General features: G+C 35.6%; 1 protein-coding gene across 1 annotated transcript; it reads right to left on the bottom strand.

Annotated features, from left to right (window-relative positions):
* Positions 1–98: 98 nt before the first annotated feature.
* Positions 99–27,349, bottom strand: LOC130436276 (uncharacterized). Its single transcript, XM_056767004.1, is given in 32 exon segments — positions 99–725; positions 823–991; positions 1,605–1,775; positions 2,691–2,864; positions 3,097–3,270; positions 3,448–3,621; positions 4,210–4,380; positions 4,680–4,853; positions 5,024–5,197; positions 5,398–7,191; positions 7,315–7,362; positions 7,675–7,773; positions 7,999–8,094; positions 9,882–9,977; positions 10,184–10,279; positions 10,467–10,553; positions 10,727–10,822; positions 11,003–11,089; positions 11,263–11,376; positions 12,212–12,282; positions 17,803–18,046; positions 20,369–20,533; positions 20,986–21,183; positions 22,176–22,352; positions 22,450–22,545; positions 23,226–24,105; positions 24,108–25,012; positions 25,237–25,344; positions 25,440–25,514; positions 25,785–25,892; positions 26,032–26,139; positions 27,024–27,349. Coding segments are annotated over 29 exon segments (6,936 nt in total). The 5' UTR covers positions 25,844–25,892; positions 26,032–26,139; positions 27,024–27,349; the 3' UTR covers positions 99–725; positions 823–858.
* Positions 27,350–27,799: the final 450 nt, after the last annotated feature.

Raw genomic sequence — 27,799 nt, forward strand, 5'->3', positions numbered from 1 at the left:
TGTATTCAGGGCTCTTGGGGGTCTGTCAGGTGTATGTAATGTATGTATAAATTAACACTGACACGTGTTCATTGGTTCATGTGTTTATTGTACTTGGACACTGGATGTGCAAGCGGTTCTTTCACAGTACAAATGAAGCATGTGTTTTATAATAGAAGTGTTTTTGTACATGTAACATTTTTTGATTACTTCTTGTTCTTTTGGTCACAAATAATTCCTGTTGTTATATAAGGCATTTCATAGTTTTGATGATTTTGAATGTGTAAAATCAAGGTGTCCTTTCGACACTATATAGTACAGTAGTCATCAAGTATTTCAGGAACAGTTTGTTCTGGATGTTTATATAAAAATATAAAACTATTTAGTTGCTCTACAGAAAGTTATAAGACATTTTAAAACACACGTCAATATAACATCAACATAAAAAAATCCAATTACAGTATCAAGAGGAATAATATAAAAAAATTGCCATAATCGAAGAGCAAACACAAAGAACAAGTGAATGGGGCAAATAGTTTTTTTTCTCGATAAAAGTGATGGGTCTTGAAATAGATTATATCTGTCAGGTCCCGAATTGTAACGTTGGGGACCCGCTTCTTAAAACCTTAATAAGTAAAATAACTGTTTTTGGTATTTGTACAGTGCATTCTGTTGGCTGTGACATCACTATGGTACTCCATCATCAGAATATGAACATGTCATCACTTGAATCATAATAAGTTCATCTTCATAGTAACAAAAAGAAAACACACAGATTTGCTTAGAATCACTGTAGAAAAATTGTCTTTAAAAACAACAATAAAAATCATTAATAATACTAACCCCTGTTTCTCCAGTTTATAATCCGAGTCCTTTGATTCAGAGAGCAGCTTCATTCCTGAACGTCCTTGTTTTATGACCAGTCAGATACAGTTTTTTTAGGCCTGAGCTTGATTCGAGAGCACAAGTAAGAGCAACACGACCTTCATCTGTCACACCACAATCACTCAACCTTAAATGAACAGAAAACAGTCAGATTTATGTCTGCAAGATTTAATGAGACATGCTGAATAAACCCAACAATACCATAAACCTTTTACTTGCGGTATCAACGGCAACAATTTACGTTTCTTCTGGCGAGTGCTCCTGAGCTGAATGTGTAACAGAATTGAATGGCTAACGTAGACTATAAATGCCCATTTTTTGTACACCAACATGAAACATAACTGAAATAACTTTCTTAGGGTGCTCGAGGCTCTGAGCATCCCCTCAATCTGTGACTATGTGTGGAACATTTCAATATAAAGAATCTTTTATTGCAAATCTGTTAGCGGGTCAAAGAATGGTCCCTGTATTTTTTTGTAATTTTTCTTAATAGTCGATGTGACAATGACAACCCATATTAAATATAAAAATCGTCTTCTCCTTTATTTAAAATGGAATGACAAAATAAAGACTGAATTTACTCAAATTTGTCCTGCTTAATACAATAAATGGACCTTAACATCATATGTTTTCTCCTCAAATATCGCTAATTCTGTGTTTGTAACAGTCCTGATGGCTTGTCACAAAATAATTAAAAACTATTTTTGTAAGACTAAGGTATGACTGATATACAACCTTACCTTAGTGTCTCCAGTTTACAATCTGGATTTTTCAGTACAGCAGAGAGATTCTTCACTCCTGAATCTCCCAGATTATTCTCGGACAGATTCAGATCTCTCAGGTGTGAGTTTGATTTCAAAGCTGAAGCCAGATCATCACAACCTTCCTCTGTGATATCACAAGAACTCAACCTGCATAATTTTTTTAAATCAAAGAATGTAATTTAGTCATGTCACATTACAACAAACACATTCTTGCAGTAGAATTTTTGTATGGGGTTTAGGCTGACAAGACTAAGTGTTTTTAAGAAATTATTTCCTGTATTATGTATGATGCATTATCATTTTCAGGATGCTTTGTAGATGTGGTGAGGTAACAGATTTTAGAATGTTTATTAACTCTTTCACACACATGGGTCACTGCAGTGGACATTTCTTGCTTTTGTCTGGGTTTTTGGTCAAATTATTTGACATCAACCGCGAAATTTGCAGTGTTTTTATTAATCTAATTGGCCAAAATTGGCACGTTTTGTGGATTTAAATTTGATTTTTTTAGTGCTGGGCAACGATTACATTCTTTAATCGAATGACTTTTCTGTGATAAATCAACAGTATTTCCTTTACATGCTATCATTAACCACTTTATCTTACATTACATCCCACCCCTTCTTTGACACATGGTTTGTCTCTACGTTTCAGAACCAATGAGCAGCGGACTTTCATAAAAAAAAATGGTGTTAATGCACGATCAAATAATGGTTGATGTTTAATGAATTAATGCATTAACGGGATAGAGTCGCGTAAACTCTCCCAGCCGTAGATTTTTCTCCTATCTCTCATACGCTTTCATTTAAAATAAAAAGAAACATAAATGCTATTAAAGACCACTTTGACCACCCCCCCCCCCCCCCATGTTACGCCTAGGGTTGGCACAATTATAATTTTGTCAACAGAAATACCTCTCAAACAGAAATAACATAGATCATGGGAAACATACTCAGGTGAACCTATACATTTGACTGGTCATGTATAACAGCTGATATAGTGGCCTCAGTGGAGGCATAAATTGCTTAATTGTTGATGCAAGAGATGAAATAATGATCTCACCGTAGTATCTCCAGTTTACACTTTGGATTCTTTAGTCTAGCAGACAGCAGCTTCACTCCTGAACCACTGATATTATTCACTGACAGATTCAGATCTTTCAGATGTGAGGGATTCGATTTCAGAGCTGAAGCCAGAGGAACACAACCTTTATGCGTGACACCACAACGACTCAACCTGCAGAAAACAATAACACTATTTACAGCACTCTTACAACACTAGTAACCAATACTTGTGAAGTGAGGGATAATGTAGAATCAGCCATTTCTTATTACAGAATAAGGCCCGACCAGGTGATCTTGACCCGAGGGGTATTTGTCTCACACTAAAGAGGTTTATCTAGAGACAGTGAAATTAAAACAAGTAAATTATAACATGCAAACATTGCTGATCCAAGAGATTCATTTACTCCAGTTTCTCCAGTTTACAGTTTGGATTCTGCAGTCCATCAGAGAGCAGCTTCACTCCTGAATCTCCTAGTTTTTTATTATTTGTCAGATTCAGTTCTCTCAGGTGTGAGTTTGATATCAGAACTGAAGCCAGAGCTGCACAACCTTTATCTGTTACACCGCAATCCGACAACCTGCAGAGAAGAATAACACACTCTTCACATTCTCACTTCACAACACACACATCAGATCAGATCAGCAGAGAAGAGTGTTTGTTTATTCAAAAACGTCTAAAAAATGGCAAATAAACAGACTCATTTACATTTACATATGAAACATGGTTGATGCAAGATATTAGTTTATGATCTTACACAAGTTTCTCCAGTTTACAGTTTGGATTCTTCAGTCCAGCAGAGAGAAATTTCACTCCTGAACCTCCAAGTTTGTTCTTAGACAGATCCAGATATCTCAGGTGTGAGTGGTTTAATCTCAGAGCTGAAGCCAGAGCTGAACATCCTTTATCTGTGACACCACAATCACGAAACCTGCAGAGAAAAATAACCCATGCGTTCACTCTCGTGCGCCTATAGCATGTGTGGGTGCAGTATCGGACGTGTTATGCTCTTTGATAGATGACGTAAGATGCGAAAAGAATGCACGTAGGCGTTAAAAACGTAACTTAATCACGAGAATTTTTTAAATATTTACACTTGAAAAACACCCATCGCCCATTGGTTGCTGTTAGGTCAACAACATTTTTAAAAATATCTTGTTTTGTGTTTGCGGAAGAAAGAAACTCATACAGATTTGACATGCCAAGTGGTTAAATGATGGTTAAAGTGGAGTAAATGATGAGATCATTTTCATTTCTGGGTGAACTATCACTTTAAGAACTATCAGCCTGTGCCTTTAGAGTTTCATGGCTGAACTTTTTCTGTAACATTATTTGGATAAATGGTAAAAAGGGTTACATTTTCTTCTCTTGCATAAAACACAATGCAGAAAAGTATATTTAGTATAATCTAACAATGTGTCTATTTAAGCCTTATTTAAAAAGTATTAAGAAGTTATTTAAAAGTCATTTTCAAATCACTTGAACATTGTTGATGAAGGAGATTAAACTATGATCTCACCGCAGTGTCTCAAGTTTACAGTTTGGATTCTCAAGCCCAGCAGAGATCAGCTTCCCTCCTGTACTTCCTAGTTTATTTTCAGACAAATCCAGATCTCTCAGGTGTGAGTTTGATTTTAGAGCTGCCGCTAGAGCATCACAACCTTCATCTGTCACACCACAATGACTCAAGCTGCAGAAAACAACAACACACTCCTCACTCTCTAACTTCACAACACACTAAACAGAAGAATTAAGAAAAGAACCCAACAATACATGCTACAACGGGTTAAATAAATAAACAAGATGATCTGCTTTAGACAAATGTGTTTGTTTATATACAAACAGAAAAACTTTGAGAGGGGACAAACAAACAAAACAGAACTAACATGGTTTTGTAAACTACAGTATTATTATGCTTTACAGAATCACTGGAAATAATTGACTACACATTAGAAATTGGCAATGCAAGAAATTAATTTATGATTTTACTCCAGTATCTCCAGTTTACAGCATGGATTCTTCAGCCTAGCTGAGAGCAGCTTCACTCCTGAACCTCCTAGTTTATTCCCAGACAGTTTAAGTTTTCTCAGGTGTGAGGGGTTTGATTTCAGAGCTGAAGCCAGAGCTTTACAACCTTCCTCTGTCATACCACAATCCCACAACCTGCAGAGAACAATAACACACTCTTCACTCACACACTTCATTATACAACCATATTGTACATACAGGAGTAAAAAGTCTCTGAAATGTTGAAGACAAAATAACTGCGATACGAAAATCACCTTAAATCCATTTAAAAAATATTGGCTCAGGAGAGTAAATTATGATCTTACACAAGTGTCTCCAGTTTACAGTTTGGATTCTTCAGTGCATCACAGAGCAGCTTCACTCCTGAATTTCCTAAATGATTCCCAGACAGATTCAGATCTCTCAGACATGAAGAATTTGAAGTGAGAACTTCAGTCAGACCAGCACAGCATTTCTCCGTCAGTTTACAATCAGAAAGCCTGAGAAAGAAAAAATGTAAGAGAGACAAGTTCAAAATCCTCACATGTCAGATGATTAATAATAATATTATATACATTAAAATAGCAAAAAATTCGAAACATCACTACTGCAGTCACAAGATGTTTACTCAAGATATTTGCTTCATATAAACACAGCACCATTCAAAACTGTACACACCCACAAACAAATTGTGACTTACTGAGCTGATTTTGATGCTTCAACCACAGGCAGCAACTTCAGAAGAACCTTATCTGATGTCATGTTGTCTTTATTTTTTAATTGACTTACACATTTAGTTAACTCAAACACATCTAACTGCTCTGAGTTCAGCAAAACAAACAGCACTGCTGCCCATTGAGACGATGAGAATCTGCCGCTTGATAGATTTCCAGATTCTACAAACTTCTGCACTTCATTCACAAGAGACTGATCACCCAGTTCATTTAAACAGTGAAACAGATTGATGGATTTCTCTGGTGAGGGTTTCATTCTTATTCTGGTTTTAATGTAGTCGAGAGTGTCCTCTTTGTTCCAGGAGTCATTCACTGTGTGTGTCAGAAGATCCTGCAGAAGTTTCTGGTTGGACTCAAGTGAGAGACCCAGAAGAAATCTGAGGAAGAGATCCAGATGTCCATTATCACTCTGTAGAGCTTTATCCACAGCTCGATGATGCACATCTGATATTGTGTCACATGTGAACTCAGGTTTTAAGGGGAAATATTCCTTGAGGACATCTCTCTTGTGTAACAGGAATGAGAGAAGCACATACAGAGCTGCTAGATGTTCCTGAATGCTGAGATGAAGAAAGCAGTAAACTTTCCCCTGATACAAGCCAAACTCCTCTCTGAAGATCTGAGTGCACAATCCTGAGTACACCGATGCTTCTGCTACATCAATGCCACACTCTCTCAGGTCCTCATCATAGAAGATCAGGTTCCCTTTCACAAGCTGCTCAAAAGCCAGTTTCCCCAGTTTAAAGATCATGTCTCCATCATTCTTCACTTTCTTCTCATAGTCCTTCTGATGTTTGATGTTTGTCTGAATGATCAGGAAGTGTGTGTACATTTCAGTGAGAGTCTTGGGGATCTTTCTTCTCTCTGCTTCACTGAACATTCTCTCTAGAACAGTGGCTGAAATCCAGCAGAACACTGGGATCTTACACATGATGTAGAGGCTCATGGATGACTTCAGATGTGAGATGATTCTGTTGCTCAGACTCTCATCTCTGATTCTCTTTCTGAAGTATTCCTCCTTTTGTTTGTCAGTGAAGCCTCGTACCTCTGTGACTCGATCAACACACTTAGAGGGGATGAGATGAGCTGCTGCTGGTCTGGAGGTGATCCAGATTAGAGCGGAGGGAAGCAGATTCCCCGCGATGAGGTTTGTCAGCATCACGTCCAATGAGGCTGATTCACTTACATCACACATCCTCACACTTTGAATATCCAGAGACAAACGACACTCATCCAAACCATCAAAGATGAACAACACTTTATATTCACAGCTGGAGATTTCCATTTCTTTGGTTTCTGGGAAGAAAAAATGAAGAAGATCTAGAAGACTGAGATGTTTGTCTTTCATCAGATTCAGCTCTCTGAAAGGAAGTGGAAATATGAGGTGGACGTCCTGATTCTCTTTCCCTTCAGCCCAGTCCAGAATGAACTTCTTCACAGAGACTGTTTTTCCAATGCCAGCGACTCCCTTTGTCAGCACACATCTGGGTTTGTGTTGTTCAGGTAAATGTTTAAAGATGTCTTTGCATTTTATTAGTTTGTCCTCTGTTTCTGATCTTCTGGATTGTGTCTCAATCTGTCTCACCTCATGTTCATTACTGATCTCTCCACTTTCACTCTCTGTGATGTTGAGCTCAGTGTAGATCTTATTCAGCGGTGTTGGGTTTCCCATCTTTGATATCCCCTCACACAAACACTCAAACCTCTTCCGAAGATTTGATCTAAATTCCTTGAGGACTTCAGCACACTGAGAGTCTGAGCTGTAAAATTTAAATAACACTTCATTATATAAATAGATTTTTGTTGATTTTGATTAATATAATGCACAGATGACAAACAAAAAGGTCTTGAGATCAATTGAGATTATGAAATATGCTTTAGACCTGTGACAGTCAGGTTCTGATGGTTTTAATCTGCTCTGCTGGTCTGGTCTAAAACAGAAAATGAAGAGAAACATTTACACACTGTAATTGACAGTTGACAACATACATCACATTTTAATGTCATATTTTGTACATGAACAACAGGCTGCTATAATCAGAAATATATATCACATACCGTATATTTATAATTTGACATTATAATAAAAAAACTGGGTCTTCTTTAAAAAAAATATACAGATAATATAACGTTCTTAAATTTACCAAATTTGTCAGATTTGTGATATATTCCAAAAAGACTTCCACGATTCGATTTAGTTTTCTTTGGCATATAAATCATAAATATTTAAGGAGACTCATTACCTTAAAACTGGCAAATTGTTTTTTCCAGCGAAGTTAGATGGAGGATCCAAAGACTGATGACTCTTCATAGACACACCGCTGGGTTCTGGTGGATCTGATCTGTACATTAGAATTAAACACAACATCAAGTCGCTGTATTTGAGAGTAGAAATGTATTTTAAACCTGATCAAATAATTCCTTTAGCTATAAACAGAATATACTCATGCTGAAATAAAGACATTGATGTTTCAACACAAGAATCATTTTAGTAATTTAGCAGACACTTTCAGGAGAAACTATCCGTTATAGTTTCTATTTTCAATATCGTTCAGTACATCATTTACCTAAACCCAACATCAGTTTGTTTATTGAAGTTAGACGTAGGATCCAAAGACTGTTGACTCTTCATAGACACACCGCTGGGTTCTGGTGGGTCTGATCTGTGCAATAGAATTTAAAACAACATCAAGTCACTATATTTGCGGGTATAAAATGTGGTTGATGAACTAGATAAACTGAAAATTCCTTTAGCCTTTTTTTCATGCCGAAATACAGACTTTATACAGAATCAAAGAGAAACTATTAATCATTTGTTTCAACAGGGATGATGTAATAAGATTAAGATTTTGCCTGTTCCGGGGCCTCATTTATAACCGTTGCCACTCAAGAAAAATGACTCTTTGGTTTAACATGATTCAATCACGGACATTGGTTCCACATGTTTTCGTCAGGTGTTCTCAACGTAAAATTAACATGAAAAGGAACAAATCACCATAATTCTTATTGCTGTTTGCTTTAGTTTGGCTCTTGACTCTTGAGTTTTAATGTTAAGTTTTCTTTAGCTGTCTATGTGCGATAAAACACATCTGTTGTTGCAAAAGGAACGATTCAGATGGGTCAGAAATTGATTGTTATTTAAAGTTTAAAATTTAAATTTTATTTGAAGTATTTTTGAGCATGTTCTGTTACTAATATGTGAATGCAGAGTTATGACACAGTTTCAAGAGATTAAAGCAATGTTATGGACAATTAAAAGAATAAAAGATTTTCAAGAATTCATTTCTGAATCACTAAGACATGGAGAATCGGTGTATGAATCTCAACAATGGGGACAATCAACAAAAGAAAGGTTCATGCTGCAATGCCTGCTGGGTAAGATCATAGAACAAAACTCAGACATGACTCCCAGTATGCATTGTAGTTGAGTTATCTGAATTAGTTTGATAATTGTCACCATTGTTGAGGTTTGTGTTATGACTGTTGATGTTTAAACGTGTTGATAAAACTTTGGTTATTATGCCCCAGACATTTTGCATTTTTGTGACGAGAACATAATCAATCATCAACCACAAATTACTTGTTAAAAATGTAATGCTGCTTCTTTTTTTTTTATGACACACCAAAAAAAGGCAAAAAACTGTACCTGATCCTTTGTGACAGTTCACTTTCTTTATGCTTTACATTGCTTTCATACTTTCACAAGCATTGAAAGAGAAATGGAGGAGCTGACTTAATAATGTCAAGCATCAAGGTCCCAACTAAAGCAAACACTGATCACAATAATGGTTTGATGAAATTTCATTTTTTCAACATGAATTGCGGGTGCAAAAGTTATTTTGATTCGAGCCATTAATCATTTTTAACATTGATTTAATGGTTGCTTGCTATCAGAGTATTTTTAGGTTAGTATTCTGTTTTCTTGGCATTTTAAAGAGTTTTTGTGACGACTGTTGTAGGAGTTGTGCTCTACATGTTAATTTCATGTTGAGGTAACTTGATTCATTCATGTTCTTGCTACATGTTAATTTCAAAAAATGTTCAACCAATGTCCATGATTCAATCATGTTAAACCAAACAGTCATTTTTTTGAGTGATTTTGGAGACAGAGCAGTTTGGCGATACCGATGGTGAGTTAGTGAACCCAAGTTAGAATAAAGTCGAAATATTGGGAGAATAAAATCAAAATGTTACGAGAATAAAGTCGAAATGTTACGAGATTAAAGTCGAAATGTTACGAGAATAAAGTCGAAATGTTACGAGAATAAAGTCGAAATGTTACGATATTAAAGTCGAAATGTTACGAGAATAAAGTCGGAATGTTACGAGATTAAAGTCGAAATGTAGTTTTTGCTCCTATTCGTGGGTAAATGTTTAAAGAAATAAAGGTTTTCGTTAACCCCTTGTTGTCTGTTTGTGATTCCTGACAATATTTTTACTACAGCAATACCTAAATCCATGATCAGTTTGTTTATTGAAGTTAGATGTAGGATCGAAAGACTGATGACTCTTCATAGACACACAGCTGAGCTCTGGTGGATCTGATCTGTGAATATAAATTAAACACATCATCAAGTCACTTTATGTGGGATCAGGAAATGTGGTTGACGAACTTGATAAAATGTATAATTCCTTTTGCCTTATTTTCATGCTGAAATACAGACTTTAAACAGAATCAAAGAAAAAATATTGGTCACTTGTTTCAACAGGGATTATGTAATAAGATTAACATATGTTTACTAGAGCACATACCTAAATCCATGATCAGTTTCTTTCTTAAAGTTAGATGTAGGATCCAAAGACTGATGACTCTTTATGGACACACTGCTGGGTTCTGTTGGATCTGATCTGTGCATTAGAATTTAACACAACATCAAGTATATGTGGGAGTAGGAAATGTGGTTGATGAATTTGATAATTCCTTGATCCTTATTTTCATGCTCAACTACAGACTTTATACAGAATCAAATAATTTGTCATTTGTTTAAACAGGGATGATGTAATAAGATTAACATATGTTTACTAGAGCACATACCTAAATCCATGATCAGTTTCGTTCTTAAAGTTAGATGTAGGATCCAAAGACTGATGACTCTTCAAGGACACACAGCTGAGTTCTGGTCTGTACATTAGAATTAAACACAATATTAAGTGAGAGTAGATTCAGAAATGTAAATGGATGACTTTTGTAATGTACCGATTACTGAACTATATGGATTTGGATTATTTTAATAAATTGTTAAAGACATTACAGCAAGCAGAAACTATTGATAAAGATAACTCAAGTTTAGTTACCTAAACCCAGGATCAGAGTTCTTTCTGAAGTTAGATGTAGGATCCAAAGACTGATGACTCTTTATGGACACACTGCTGGGTTCTGGTGGATCTGATCTGTGCATTAGAATTTAACACAACATCAAGTATATGTGGGAGTAGGAAATGTGGTTGATGAATTTGATAATTCCTTGATCCTTATTTTCATGATCAACTACAGACTTTATACAGAATCAAATCATTTGTTTTAACAGGGATTATGTAATAAAATCAACGTATGTTTAGTACAGCATATACCTAAATCCATGATCAGTTTCTTTCTTAAAGTTAGATGGAGGATCCAAAGACTGATGACTCTTCATGGACACACAGCTGAGCTCTGGTCTGTACATTAGATTTAAACACAATATTAAGTGAGAGTAGATTCAGAAATGTAAATGAATGACTTTTGTAATGTACTGGTTACTGAACTATATGGATTCGGATTATTTTAATAAATTGTTAAAGACATTACAGCAAGCAGAAACTGTTGATAAAGATAGCTCAAGTTTAGTTACCTAAACCCAAGATCAGAGTTCTTTCTGAAGTTAGATGGAGGATCTAGAGACTGATCACTCTTCATAGACACACAGCTGGTTTCTGGTGAGTCTGATCTGTCCATCTCGATTAAACTGATAAAACGTTTGTTAATTTAAGTCATCTGTTGAATTCCACCAATACAAAATAATGAACTGACGACATTCAGACTTGAAAATATTTTATGTTTTTGTGCGTCAATTTTTTTTTTTAATATTCTATATAGAATGGACGTCTCTGATATGATACATTGTGGATCGATGTTTATTAAATATTTTCTCATTACAGCAGTGAATGACATGGAGAACAGCAGCAGAGACTTATATATTAAAGGGGTCATATGGAGGAAATACGTGATTTGTGTCTTTGGTTTGTTATAAGTTACCCATGCATGTATTAGACACGTAAAATTGCAAAAATGTAAGTGTCGGAAACAAATATGCATTCTATCTAAAAGCGAATGCGAACCCAGACCTGCCTGAAACGCCTCGTGTAACCACACCCCCACGCATGTACGTCACTTTGTTGTATAATTAGACTAAGACCGCCCAAGTGTATACGCAAGAAAGCTGGGCGGTCTCGTAAATCTCAGCGTACCGCTACATTTCCGTGCAGTATTCGACCAATCACTACGCACTAGTGACCTGTCCAATCATAGCACACCTCGCTTTCCAGAGCGATGAGCTTTACAAAATATCAGCGCGTTTCAGAGAGACGGAGCAAAATACAGCGTTTTTTAACCTTAAATCGTGTATATACATTGTATTACATCTAAAGCAAACAACGTAATTTTACGATTTAGCCGCGTCAAATGACCCCCTTAAACGTTACTAAACACAACCTCGTTACTTTTGAAACATTTCTAAAGCCACACTTGTAATAAGTAATAACACAGCTAATAGAAAAGTTGTTAGCTATATATCTTTGTACCCAAAGCAAGATGACTCGGGTTCATCATTAAGGTTGTGATGATGATCCACAGCATCAGACATTGCGGGACTCTGTTGACAGACAGGTGCGTGGTTTCACCTGTAGCATCACACACAACCTGTTTGTACGCGGATATGATAATGATTTATAAATCTACGTCGAAGCACACATTTAATTCATGAAGTTTCGACAATTTCGAAACGGATTCCTAAAACAATTGAATGTGGGACATATATACTGTCCTAAAATGTTCATGTAGGCCACATTTTCCCATTCAAACAACACCGATCACATTACAACATACCTGTGTGCAGCTTCAAACACGTCAAAACGGTGATTTTATTATATGAACTTACCTGTGTCGAATTAACTCTAGATATGAGCAATCATTACATTCGCAGTTCAATCAAAAATCAAGATCTGACCCATACTGAATTGTATTTTAAACAGGAAGGCCTATTCCGAGGTTTACTTTCACTATATAGGCTTGTTTGAGATGCGCTTTGGCTCGCCCGAAAACAAGACGAAAGTAGGCGGCAACAGTAAAGGAGGAGTGAAGTTCACACCGGAGCACAGGGAGAAGAGGGAGTGTGCAGTTTTACGTCCCTGTTTTTACTTATTTGTCCAGTAGGGGGCACTGTACATTAAGAACGACCAGGACGGACCTAAGAACAGATGACTTTATTATGGTATGTTATGGTAAATAAACGTTTATGTTATCATGAAATCGTCCATCATGTATAGTTTGAAACGATTGTTTGATATCGATATGAATTAATTTCAACATCTTAAAAGATATGTATGTGTAATTTATACTCAAAGACAATAAAATGTATACTTATTGACCAGGTCGATGTTCTGTCTGGATTAACATTAGTTAACCACGTGTATGTTTACTCAATATCTCTTACTCGTTTTCATAATTATTTTATTTTTAATTGCATTTTGTTGTCTGTCTCTAGCCTATGTGATGGCCTTTTCTGGTAAGATATTCTTATGGCCCTGTTTCTTGCATGAATACATAACGTTACTACAGTAGGCTTATATGTAAATTTCAATTTAGGTTAGCTGGTATGGTGGTTTTTCAAAGTATATTACTTAGTTTTCTTTATATTACAGAGTTTTCTTTGATAAAAGACTACATTTAAAGTTTCTAAATATATTACATTTTGTTTTTATATAAAAGCATACGTTTAAGATAGTTGTAGAAGTTCATGTACTTCTCTGATTTTAACAAAGGCTATGGGCCTCATAGGATGGGCACCAAGTATATATGGACCTCACATCTGCTTAGCATCACACTTTTGAAGACACTAGTTGGTACTGGTCACAGACGAACACAGTATACACTATTATATTGATATTGAAGAATTATCGCTGGCTGTTGATTTCAATTGTACCTAATGATGCTTACGGTTCTGTAACATATAGATAGTGGCAGACTATACTGTTTTGACACATCAACTCAGAAGAAAGAGGATGAAAAGGTCAGCGGTGAACTGCTTGTGAATTGGAAAGTCATTTTGTGTGTGTGAAACCTTTCCCATGTATATTCATTTATGGGGGGAAACAGATGTGAACTGCCATAAACCCTGAGATCTTATCTTCATTGTGGTGAAAGGGTGCTTTGTGTGATCTGTTTATGCTGTAGGTAGAAGATGTTTGTCTAGAAAAGCTTCAACGATGTGTGGTGCCTTAATAAGGGATATACTGTATATCCTAGCACATGACCCCTTTGTGGAACGGGGACTCTAAAAAAGTGGAACTCAGATGTTGATGGAGGCCGAACCTGGTGCTGAAGACGTTTCGTTGTTATGTTATGTTTGAATCATTACTTTTGATGATTTGTTTGTAAACCGAAGCCACAAAGTATGGTGATGAGATCTAGCTTTCTTAACAAGTCTCTTTGTGAAGTGATAAGAAATATACTTATTGGTTCAAACTGAATGAACATCCAACAATCTAGCCCAGTGACTGAACCTTCTGAGGACAACCGGACAGCGCCCCGTGACTATAGACGCAGGACAGCACACTCAATTTGTAGGTGAGATCCTCTTTTCAATGCTCATTTTTGGGATTGTGATGCCTGTAACACTTCACCCTGTGTTCCCTATGTGTTTTTGACTTATTCATTGTTTTCACCTGTCCCTCGTCATTGTTAATTAGTCCTGCACCTGATTCTGTTTTCCCTGAGTGTTTTCCTTGTGTATTTCAGACCTGTGTGTTCCTTAGTTCCCTTGTCGAGTATTGTAGTGTGACCTCGGTTGGGTCTCCCTGTTCCTGGTCCCGTTTATGTTTCTATTAAATCCCATTGAACTTTATCCGTTGCTCCTCCGTTCGTCTCCGTCTGTCTCCAGGTGTTACAATGCCAGAGGGTATGGTGAAAGATTGTTGAAGCTGTAAGTCTGTTTAGGACGTCCAGGCGGTCAATACATTTATGACACCTTTTGTAAAACATTAAACATGCAAACTATGAAGGTCAAAACTTAAAATCACCCCGTTTATAGTATTTAATACTTAATTGAGACAATATACAAAATCTTAAATCAAGTAAAATCAAATCATACAAAGCTGAAATTTTGTCAAGACTTATTCTTATATCTATGTTTTTTAGACCCTGTGTATTGTGTACAGTATGTATTAATATAGATGGATTGAACATTGTTACGTTTTTTCCCTTCTTTTTTGCCTTTGTTGTTTTTTTTGGAGTGTATTATGTTTTTTTTTTTCTTAACCCCTCTTAACATTTATGTTTTTTAAGGAAATTGTATAAGATCTTGTTTTGTATAATGTTTTTGTTAAACATTTAAAACAAGAAAATAAAAAGTGCTTTTTATAAAATCAGTTGAAATGCCACTGCTTTAACATAAAGGTGGTTATGAAGACAAAATTCTTTTCCGCATATAAATCTAAAAAAAATAAAAAATATTATAGTACTTGGACTTATTAATGGAAAATTGAAGAATGAATATATCAGATGAAAATAGGCGTGTTTGAGATGGACACATTCTGCGCAGAATCGATCAGGTGATCAGCGCAAGATGCATGTGCGCTTTTGATGAGTGACAAGTGGGCATGAAAGAACCTGCATATAATATATTATAATTTCACAGCAATATTACAATTACATTTCCAGTCACAACCATTCAGCATTCACAGCTAATTTCATTATTAGCTTTATCATTTTGACCTTTTAAAATGATATAATCTTTCAATAAAATTATGTAAACTTGTAATTCAAGGCTTTATGCATTTGAATTCAATTACGTTTATTAAAGCATCTCCAAATGTCACAGGATGAAAATGCACAGCTTACAATTTCCAACAGTTAAAGGCTGTTAATAGGGACGTATTTAAACTGGAGAGCAATTGCATATCATTACTCATGTCCACCTTTTAGGCAATATTTGATACATTGGGTCAAAGTTATTTGTGGCCTAATGGTTAGAGAGCCAGATTTAAAACTAAAAGATTGCAAGTTTGAGTCCCAGACTGGCAGGTTTCCAAGGCTTTATTAGGTGACCCCCAATGGGATCACCTATGGCATACTCTTCACACAGAAATTATTTTTATCATTTAAAATCCATTTACATCAAAAATACATAAAAAACATAGTTTTTTTCATATAAACTGTATTCCCTAAAAATGTCTTTGTGATCCTCAGCCTCCTCATACAGTTTAGTATTAAAAGGCCTTTCTCCATATTACTATTAGCCTTTCAGGATAGGCCGTTCCCAACGCTTATAACATTTGGAAAGCCAAGGCCTTTAAGCTAACAGAGTCCAACCAAAAAATTAAAATGAATATTGAAACACATTCATTTAAAAGGTTTATATTACATGACCTTCATCCTCTAATGCAAATTAATTATCATGGTGAGTATGTACTGAAGTGTTAAACAAGATTTTTTTAATTATATAACTTTATCAGTATCTAGAATAAAACGAGTCTCAATTAATATCAGCAACTGTACAAAATAAAGCTGATATTTCCAAGTCGGTTTTCACAAACCCAATTAAAAGTATATTTTCAAGGAAAAAAATAGGAGGTTCAATATACAGTCTACACACTTTGCAGTGCAAGTAAATTCGTATAAAATACACTGGAAGAAAACCATACATATTGGTTAATCAACGGTTACAAACACACTAAAAAAACAGATTTTTTTCATTTTAATTGAACAAATCATTTTACATTTACATTTAAGCAGACGCTTTTATACAAAGCAACTTACGGGTGGGATTTTGATTTAAAGCCATTTATGAGAATTCACATTTTAACATGATTGCATCATGTTAAACTGACTTAAAATGGTAACTCTTTGGTTTAACACAATGTTTTCATTTTGAAAGAACATGTTTCAATCAATATGATAAAAAAAAGAATGAAAACTCTTTCACTTTGTTTCATGTTCAGATTACGTGATTTAAACATGTTGATTCAACACAAATTATTCAAAATGTTGTCACAACTGCTAGTTCCCATTATGCTTTGCATTTGAATAATGAGCATAAATGTTGAAATAAATTGTTCATTTATGCTTGAATTGCTCGACCTTGCTTGACCTTGTGTCCTTGTACGATGTTTAATGTATTAAAAAAGTATAGAGAATCAAAAGTGATTCATTCAAGTGGTTCTGATGTGTATAAATCTTGTTGGATTTACTGGATTAATTCATGTTCCCACTACATGAAGTATCTGAGTACACTGTGAAAAATATTTCATGGCATCTGTTGGCACAACTCAATTTAATGCATTGGTGCAAGTCAAAAATTGAAATTTTTGGTATAATTACAACTAAAATTTGTGAAACTCTATTTTATAGAGTTTATTTATATACTATAAATAAGTATTTAAACAAAGTTGAAAGAATTTAATAATTTCAATATTGAGCAACAATTTAACTTGGTGTCAGTTAAAAATAAATTTAGTCTAAGAGAAAAAAGTTATCTGTCTGACCCAATGTAGTTTGTTGGATGAACTTAATTTTGCTAGAAATTATCATAACTCAAAAATATTGAGGCAAACTGATGCTTACATTTTTTTGTTGAGTCTACACAATATTTTTCAGAGTGTAGAGTGTACCTGTTCATTTCATGTCGAGGAAACTTGACACAAACACAATGTCCATGATTGAATCATGTTCAACCAAAGAACTATTTTTTTGTGGGAATCTCAACAAATTAAATATATATTTTAAATATCTTAGTATAAAATATTGAATACATTTATAGTAGCCTACATATACCTAAACTATCTTTATATTCAAGTTAATTAAAGCTTATAGTTTTATAAACGTATGAATTCAATTACACAGTATTTTTGTTTTATAATTTACACCAATGCACATTTAAATCTTATGAGCAAAAAAAAGATTCATAGTGTTTCACAGTCAAAAACTTTAAGCTTCTTAACCGTGTCCATGGTGCCTCGTGAAACTGTGATCCATTAACATTTTCCTGAGAGCGAGCGTTAACTCGAGATAACTTGAGGGAGGTTGATTAAACGTACCCTTCAGACATGTTTGTAACCAACAACCCCCAAGTAAGCAAGGTTGGGTTCATCAACGCAGAGTTCAGGGTTTAGCTCACGGTAGTTAACCCTTCTTTCTGTAATACACCCCAGACCATGAGCAGATGGTCATCATCATGGTCATCCGTCCAATTACAACAATCCTCATTAGTCCCATCAACACAATCGTCATCAGACCAATCAAAACAATCGTCATTAGTCCCATCAACACAATCGTCATCAGACCAATCAGCACAATCGTCATCAGTCCAGTCACAATAATCATCATCCGACCAGAAACAAGGATCATAATCATCCACTAGACTGCAATAAAACACACAAATCACATTTGCTCAGATTCAATTTAAACAATGAAATATAATTGAATAATTAAAACAAGTATTACTTACACCACTATCTTCAGTTCATTATGTGGATCCTTCTTTAAATCAGAGAGCTGCTTCTTTACTGAATCTCTTAGAATATTCAGAGACAGATCCAGTACTCTCAGGGGCCCGTTTCAGAAAGCAGGGTAAGTGCAAACTCAGAGTAAGTCAACCCCAGAAAACGGAATACTCAGGGTTTTTGGTTTCAGAACGCGAGGTATGTCAAACCCGCGACCACGGAGTAAGTCAAGCCCATTTCAGAAATCGAGGTATTTTATACTCCGAGTGAGTAACCAGAGTAACCTACTCCGTGAACCTAACCTGGTCGGGAGCAGGTTTTATTCCGCAAACCTAGGGTTTGTTACAATCTCCGCCCCCTTTTCGAAGTGAAAGCGAGCGGTGTTGAAATTACATACGTCATTTGTTTATTGATTCGTGTTCCTAATCGCGCTCAATTTAGTCACACAGAACTTAAAATGGCATGTCCGTTTATTTAGGAACCCATAGAAGAGGAAGCTGCATTAATTCGCAGAGAATTATATTTATGTCGGGAGAGAATTGTGAGGCCCCGTTTGGACGTTTTATCTTAACTTTTAAGGCCAGTTTAAGAAGTATATTTAACATTTCCCAATCAGGCATCTTACTAGCAAGACCATTTTATTTCTTTAAAGTTTCCTGAATAAATGATGTTATTGTATTTCTACGACGGCGTTTTAGTGGCACGTTAAAAATAAAATAAATTCAAGATTACGAGATTAAAGTCGAAATGTTACGAGATTAAAGTCGAAATGTTACGAGAATAAACTCGTCGTAATACGTATTTTATTTTCGTGAAGGTTGTAGTTTAAGAGTTGAAGTTATGTTTGAGCACGTCATCTGAATCAGTGAGTTAATTCGTAGTTCATGTCAGATTTTTTCTTCTGAATAAATTCAGTTTCCTACATAACGGCTGCAGTGTCCTTTTACTAATTATAACTCCGTGATGATGCGCCAAAATACAAAGAATTTCCTTATTGCTAAATCATAATCTAAAGTAGGATTTAACCAAATCCTCCACATCCATTGTTTCTAGAAATTCTGTTATTTTTCTCAAAATATTACGACTTTATTCTCGTAACATTTCGACTTTATTCTCGTAACATTTCGACTTTATTCTCGTAACATTTTGACTTTATATTTCGACTTTATTCTCGTAATATTTCGACTTTATTCTCGAAATGTTTTTTTTTTTTTACGACGCCGTCGTATATTTCATATTCAGCTGCTGCCAAGATCTTTTTATTGCAAAAGGATAGCACCTACATGAGAGCGAAGGATTAAATATAATTCGCATTTTCACAGTTTCAACAAAATAAATATAAAAGTGATTGACATATAAACTGGCGCATTAACAAGTGAAGCACTTTTCTCCCATACCAACTCTCTTTCTTTTGCTGCTGCGGCTGTGTTGCTCTTTTTTTCTTAATATTCACCGTACGCTTGTAACAGTACCTTCAATTCGATTGGCGAGAAATGAACAGAGCGCTTTTTGTCACGTGCCGTTGCCATGGTGAATCGTGCTATCTTCACTCAATTGATAATGGCTTTTCATCGCCATGCTGAACGCGCGTAACCTAGAGTGAACTTACTCAGGGTTGATTGAACTAACTCAAATCAGCTGTTCTGAAACTGAAAACTCAGAGTAGCGATTCTCTGAGTAAATCAACTCAGAGTTCAGATTTTAACTCGGTGTTGGTTGAACTTCCTTATTGAAACGGGCCCCAGGTGTGAGGGATTTGATTTGAGAGCTGCAGTCAGAGCAACGCAACCATCACCTGTTATAGCACAATCACCCAACCTGCAGAAAATAACAACACACTCTTTATTTTCTTATTTTACAACACACAGCATTACACAACGTTTACAATTGGAAGTGGAAATGATCACAAAGTGAAATTCATTTATAATTTTAGTAATACAAACAATCTTGTATCTAGACTGTCAATAGATAAACAAACTTATCAATATGAATATACATTGTCAAGCTAAATCAAAGACTACTACTGTGGCAGACAAATAATATGTATACATCTCATACAGTTAAATATATTATCTATTATTACGCAAAAGATATTTAATGATCTCCAGTCCACAGTGATCCATTCAATCTAGTTTGTCAATGTGTTTGTGGTTCTTGATCTATGTATAATATCAACTATTTTGTAAACTGGAGTTCAACTTTAAAAAATGTGTTCACCCATGATTGACCATATGATTTTACCTCAGTTGCTCCAGTTTACAGTTTTGATGCTCCAATCCAGCAGAGAGCAGCTTCACTCCTGAATCTCCTAGATAATTCTCAGACAGATTCAGTTTTCTAAGATGTGACTTTGATCTCAGAGCTGATGCAAGAGCAGCACAACCTTCATCTGTTGACATGTAACTGCTGTGCCAGATACAACTCAAACAACATTATTTAGTAAGCACGATAGCACAGCAGTGGGCATCATCAACAACGAGGATGTCTAAAAGTTTGACTGCAGATGTGATATTGCTCCATTCAATTTTAGAGAATAACTAAAGAAAAAGCATCACAACCTTCTTCTGTAACACCACAACCCCTCAACCTGCAGAGAACAACAACAACACACTCTTTACTCTCTCATAACTCACTCAACAGCTCAGCAGAATAAAAAAGCTATACATTTTTTGGAAAAAAATAATATATATCTTTAATTAGAATTAATCTGTAAAAATAGGTTGAATAAATAACATTTCACTCAGAAAACTGGTTAAATCAAAACAGTTTCATTGAATAAAATAAAGTAAAATAAAGTCAATAAAGTAAAAATGTGAAGATTTTGAACCCCGGGAAGTAATTTGAAAATCATTTAAAATTGTTGATGCAAGAGACTTAGGTCGTACACCAGTTTCTCCAGTTTACAGTTTGGATTCTCCAGTACATCAGATATCAGCTTCACTCCTGAATTTCCAAGCTTGTTATTAGTCAGATTCAGTTTTCTCAAGTGTGAATTTGATTTCAGAGCTGAAACCAGAGCAGGACAACCTTCATCTGTGATATTACACTGCCACAACCTGCAAAGAACAATGACACACATTTCTCTCTCTCACATCACAATGCACACAACAGTTTCGCAAAATCTCAGTGAAAATAAAGAAATTAAGTAAACCTGTCAATACATTTGTTGATAGGAAAAAATAATTAAATTTGCTTAAAACTATTTTTTTATACAGTACATAACAAAGAGAGAAACTGAGAGGGGACAAGCTAGTTTTTAACTAATTTCAACAGAAAGTTACCGAAGACAAAATAATTGTGATGATATCAATATCACTTGAAAGCTATTTAAAAATTTGAACGGCGGAGATTTTGGGGCAGATTTTACTCACAGCTTATAGTCGTAAAAACTGCTGTCTAGGATCTACTACAGACAAGCACTGAAAGACATGCACACAGTTGTTCTGTGACTGACCTTATTGCATGTCTTTGAACAAGTTTTCCATTTCAGATGCAAAATGTGTGGGAGGAGAGTATTTAAATGAAACACATTGAATCATCTACTGACATTTGTGGTCTTGACTTTACTGGTGTTTGTTTCATTGTTTACACCCAAAAAAAGAATGAGCTATTTGTATATACATACACTGACGAGCCCCTTATATGGAATTTGCCATGTTGTTTCTACAGTAGCCCTAAACAGACAAACTGCTCTACATTGTGTATGTTGTAAATATGTTATCTGGTTCGGCAAGCAAGCGAAAACATGACATCAGTTTAGTCCTGTGTCAGCCTCCGTAGTGCTTTGAAAGGGAGGGGGGAGTGAGCCGTTGGTTGCAATTTTCAACCTCACCATTAGATGCCACTAAATGTAGTGCACTAGACCTTTAAACCCATACTTTAATTTGTGCTATTCTTAGTAGATTGTGTTGGTCATTATGAAAGTCATTCACATCTTCTCAGTATATCAAAAGCAGAAATTTCTACTCTTATCCCTAGTTCTCTGGAAGTATGCTCTTACACTTATTTACCCTGTTTAGTAAATCTGGCTTTATAGTTATAAACTTACACCAGTTTCTTCAGTTTACAGTTTGGATTCTCCAGTCCAGCAGAGAGCAGCTTCACTCCTGAATCTCCTAGATTATAATTCCTAGATAGATCCAGTTCTCTCAGATGTGAGGAGTTTGAACTTAGAACTAAAGTCAGAGCAACACAACCTTCATCTTTGATATCACAAGAACTCAACCTGTCGAGACAAATGTTAAGATATGAACCACTTGAAGAGATTTGCAAATAATTTTAACACATACATACACATTTTAACATATATACTCTGATTTTACCGCAGTCGCTCAAGTTTACAGTTTGGATTCTTCAGTGCATCAGAGAGCAGCTGCAGTCCTGAACCTCCAAATGAATTCCCAGAGAGATTGGAATCTCTTAGAAATGAAGATTTCGATGAGAGAACTGAAGCTAGACCAGCACAGCATTTCTCTGACAATTCACAGAAATTAAGCCAGAGAATGACAAAATATAACATTTAACATTCTCGAATTATAGATTAAATAGGCATGTTAATAAAATAAGGGGCCGGGAATTGCAATCTATACTAAATGGGTGATTCAATTAGATTAGATTTCTAATTTATTTGGCTACTATTCAGTGAAATTATGATTTTGGTTTGATTAAGTATCATTGGAATAGTTTTGTAGATTCATAAACTTTTGAACAAATTTGAAACAGCAGTGATCTGTAAAATGAAAGAGTATGCCGCATTTATCACTGTTTTTATCATAATCTCAGCAAAATCAGAAAGGTAACTCTGGACCACTTGCCAAAAGGTTGCCCATTACATTTTGACCTAACAGCCTAAAAAAAAAATCACCATGTTTTCAGCCAAAACTTTTTATATGTAAGAATAATATGTGGTTGTATGTTAATCAATTTAAACTTTCTTTGAAGCCTTCCTTAGGCCATTGCCAGCATTGAGACATATTAACAAGGTTAGCCAGATACATATTTTTTGTAATTTTTTTGCTTCTGTACTTGCTTCATGAGTACAAACACGACACCATACACTTCTGTACAAACACATCTAATGACTGAACTTGTGACTTACTGAGCTGATCTTGATGCTTCAACCACAGGCAGCAGCTTCAGAAGAACTTCATCTGGTGTCATGTCATCTTTATTTCTAAATGGGCTTCTGTTTTGATTAAAATCAAACACATCTAACTGCTCGGAGGTCAGTAAAACAAACACCAAGGCAGCCCATCGAGACGATGACAATCTGCTGCTTGATAGATCTCTAGATTTTACAAACTCCTGCACTTCATTCAAAAGAGACTGATCACCCAGTTCATTTAAACAGTGAAACAGATTGATGGATTTCTCAGGTGAGGGATTCATTCTTATTCTGGTTTTAATGTAGTCGAGAGTGTCCTCTTTGTTCCAGGAGTCATTCACTGTGTGTGTCAGAAGATCCTGCAGAAGTTTCTGGTTGGACTCCAGTGAGAGACCCAGAAGAAATCTGAGGAAGAGATCCAGATGTCCATTATCACTCTGTAGAGCTTTATCCACAGCTCTATGATGCACATGTGATATTGTGTCACATGTGAACTCATCTGAATGTTCAGAAGGTAAACTTTGAATAAGTACATCTCTCTTGTGTAACAGGAATGAGAGAAGCACATACAGAGCTGCTAGATGTTCCTGAATGCTGAGATGAACAAAGCAGTAAACTTTCCCCTGACTCAAGCCAAACTCCTCTCTGAAGATCTGAGTGCACAATCCTGAGTACACTGATGCTTCTGCTACATCAATGCCACACTCTCTCAGGTCCTCATCATAGAAGATCAGGTTCCCTTTCACAAGCTGCTCAAAAGCCAGTTTCCCCAGTTTGAAGATCATGTCTCCATCATTCTTCACTTTCTTCTCATAGTCCTTCTGATGTTTGATGTTTGTCTGAATGATCAGGAAGTGTGTGTACATTTCTCTCCTTTACTCACTGCTTCACTCAAAATTCTCTCTAGAACAGTGGCTGAAATCCAGCAGAACACTGGGATGTGACACATGATGTAGAGGCTCCTGGATGACTTCAGGTGTGAGATGATTCTTTTTTTCAGACTCTCATCTCTGATTCTCTTTCTGAAGTATTCCTCCTTCTGTGTGTTGCTGAAGCCTCGTACTTCAGTGACTCGATCAACACACTTGGAGGGGATGAGATCAGCTGCTGCTGGTCTGGAGGTGATCCAGATGAGAGCAGAGGAAAGCAGATTCCCCGCGATGAGGTTTGTCAGGATCACGTCCAATGAGGCTGATTCACTTACATCACACATCCTCACACTTTGAATATCCAGAGACAAACGACACTCATCCAAACCATCAAAGATGAACAACACTTTATATTCACCGCTGAAGATTTCCATTTCTTTTGTCTCTGGGAAGAAAACATGAAGAAGCTCCAGAAGACTGAGTTGTTTGTCTTTCATCAGATTCAGCTCTCTGAAAGGAAGTGGAAATATGAGGTGGACGTCCTGATTCTTTTTCCCTTCAGCCCAGTCAAGAATGAACTTCTGCACTGAGACTGTTTTTCCAATGCCAGCGACTCCCTTTGTCAGCAAATGTCTGATGGGTTTGTGTTGATCAGGTAAAGTTTTAAAGATGTCTTTGCATTTTATTGGTGTGTCCTCTGTTTCTGTTCTTCTGGATTGTGTCTCAATCTGTCTCACCTCATGTTCATTACTGATCTCTCCACTTTCACTCTCTGTGATGTAGAGCTCCGTGTAGATCTTATTCAGCGGTGTTGGGTTTCCCATCTTTGATATCCCCTCACACAAACACTCAAACTTCTTCTGGAGGTTGGATCTGAATGTGTTGAGGGCTTGAGGATGTTGAAAGTCAGGCCTGTTAAATTGGAAAACGCAGTTACATCAAACATTTTTTATTGTACTGAGACATTTTCAGTATAATGTTATATTAACCCTTAACATCTTTTATTAAATACGGGACCAGCTTTAAACTACACACAACCTAAAATCAAGGACAGATGTTTGGTTAGGCGGAGGGTATTCAGTTACTTGAATGACCCCTTCTAAAAATACAGGAAATTCCTACTTAAATAACTTTACCTTAGATCATGGGCCATTTTATTGTTAGGTGGAAGATCCAGAGAATCATCATTTTTCGTGGTGACACAGCTAGGCTCTTGTGACTCTGATCTTTGCAGTTGTTTTGGGCTTAAACAGAACATTCAAGAGAACAATAAACACTTGCCTCTAAATAAAAGAAGATTTTTACTTGACAGCTGTTATAATGTTAAGGCAACATTTACCTAAAACACAAATCAGGATGTCCAGTAAAGTTCTGTTGTTTATCCATAGACCAGTCACTCTTCATAGACACACAACTGCATTCACGAAACTCTGTCTCATTATAATTGTTATTTCAGTTCAATCCACATGAATAGACCAAAGACAGTGTAATAATGATTGATGGTGTATTAAAGTATTTTAAGTGTATTTTAATAATGGAATTGAATGCATATTTCTACACTTTGGTGTATCAGTTGCTCCAAATGAACTTGAGAGAAAATTTGGTTCAAAGGGGAAGATATTGTTCCAATGTAAACCGTTTCTGATTTAAATTAAGTACAACATATGCCTAGTGCAGTATTTACCAAAGATCATTGGGTTGTTTGAAGTTGACTGGAGGATCCACAGACTGGTCACTCTTCATAGACACACAACTGAGTTCTGGTGACTATGATCTATACATCTGGACTGAACTGAAACAAAATATTAAAATAAATTAGAAGACGGTACAATAAGTGACTGTGTAAAACCCAAAAGTCCTGCCTTTCAATTAATATAAATCCTATTATTCACTCAGAATAAGTTCAACATATGTCCAGAGGCAGCATTTACCAAAGATCATTGGGTCCCTTGAAGTTGACTGGAGGATCCACAGACTGATCACTCTTCATAGACACACAGCTGAGTTCTGGCGACTCTGATCTATCCATCTGGACTGAACTGAAACAAAACATAAGAAGAAATTAGAAGACTAAAACTGTTAATTGTCATTCAGTTAATAAATCATAACTGATTTTTGGTTAAAGTTGAATACATTACCAACACCCTATTTTTAAAACATTTATTTATTTAGTATATATTTATGCAACTAGGTGTATGTACAGAGCCATATGGACATGTTGGTGGAACAATTGTGACAATGAAAAATAATTCTGATGATTTCAAATTTATTTAAAACCATATTTTACATTCTCTCACAAGCAATTATATTACAAAAGATTCTTTGAAGAAAGCAGTCTTGTAAATGTAATCAGGAAATGAAATCATGTCTTATTTTTCCCACTAAATGTCATTCACGAGGATGTTTGCTTATATGATAATATGTTGTTATGGGAAATGAACCAATGTATGTCGTAATTATTAAAAATCATATCAATAAACTTTGTGATCCCTATTAGTTTTGTATTATGTAAAAGATAAATTATTATCAGCAGTTTGGGGGCTCCTGCACAAACACGTTGAGGCTCAATGACAAAATCAGCATCTGGCTCGTTTAAGCAAAAAACTATTAAATCGACTCTTTACATTCCAGAAAGGTTCAGAGAAAAGAAAAGTTAACTATAAATGTATTTAACTGGAAGGTAAAAAGATATTTTACCATATCTAAAATTCTTTCAGATTCTTACAGATAAATATATCTGAAACCATAATTTTCAAACAATGAAAACCTAAACGTATGTTGACGTCCATGTTTAATCGTATAGTACAGCAGAACACGCCAAAAAAAGAAAGCAATAACAATAAATACTGTATATTTAAATGATATAAACAAAACAGTCGACTTCTATGTCGTCGTGAGGAATTTATGTAACTTTAACACTTACCTGTGTCGAAATAAAACTATGAAATGGTCAACAAAACTGCATACTTGAAGAATTTCCTCCAAATTCCAGATGTCACTTTATACGTTTAAACCATATTAAAAGCGTCTAAACGCAGTTTTACTTGTAAAATTTACTTTCACTTCCGATATACGCGACTGAACAATGTGGCCGGATGTTATTTAAAATCACCCACAAATGAACGACGTGCCAACAACATTGTCTAAACAAGAGAGCTGTTTAATGCTTATGTAAAACATACATTTAAGGGATACATTGCACTTTCCTGCTAATGTTAAACATACATTTATCTTCCTGCAAAGAAACGGTCTTTTTCATTAATTACAATATTTAACAAAAAAAGTACAACTGAGCTTCTAACAAGTTTAATTTAATACGAGGACATGGCAACACTGTGATGACGTGTTTAGGTGTGCGGAAGGGAAACAAGTACGCGCCCACAACAGTGGTAAAATCTGCCCCAATTCTAATACGTCGGCTTTAAGTCTTTGTTAAAAGACTTAAAAGTTAGTATAATCAAAAACATCCAAATATAATGTGAGAAACACTTGCCAGTCCAGTGACGGTTGGCCGCGCAGACTCCTACAACCAAGTTTGCAAATAAGGTATAAGGATGGAAATCAAAAATGTACTACATGTATATACATAGGTATATCTGATAATACACAAACACCTTAGATCCTTCAACAGGGCAATGACCAAGTTTGGTCAAAATACAAAAAGTGATCTTTCTTTAATATTTGTTTTAACAGTCATGG

The sequence above is a fragment of the Triplophysa dalaica genome, chromosome 2 (genome assembly GCF_015846415.1).
Source record: "Triplophysa dalaica isolate WHDGS20190420 chromosome 2, ASM1584641v1, whole genome shotgun sequence".
Lineage (NCBI taxonomy): Eukaryota > Metazoa > Chordata > Actinopteri > Cypriniformes > Nemacheilidae > Triplophysa > Triplophysa dalaica.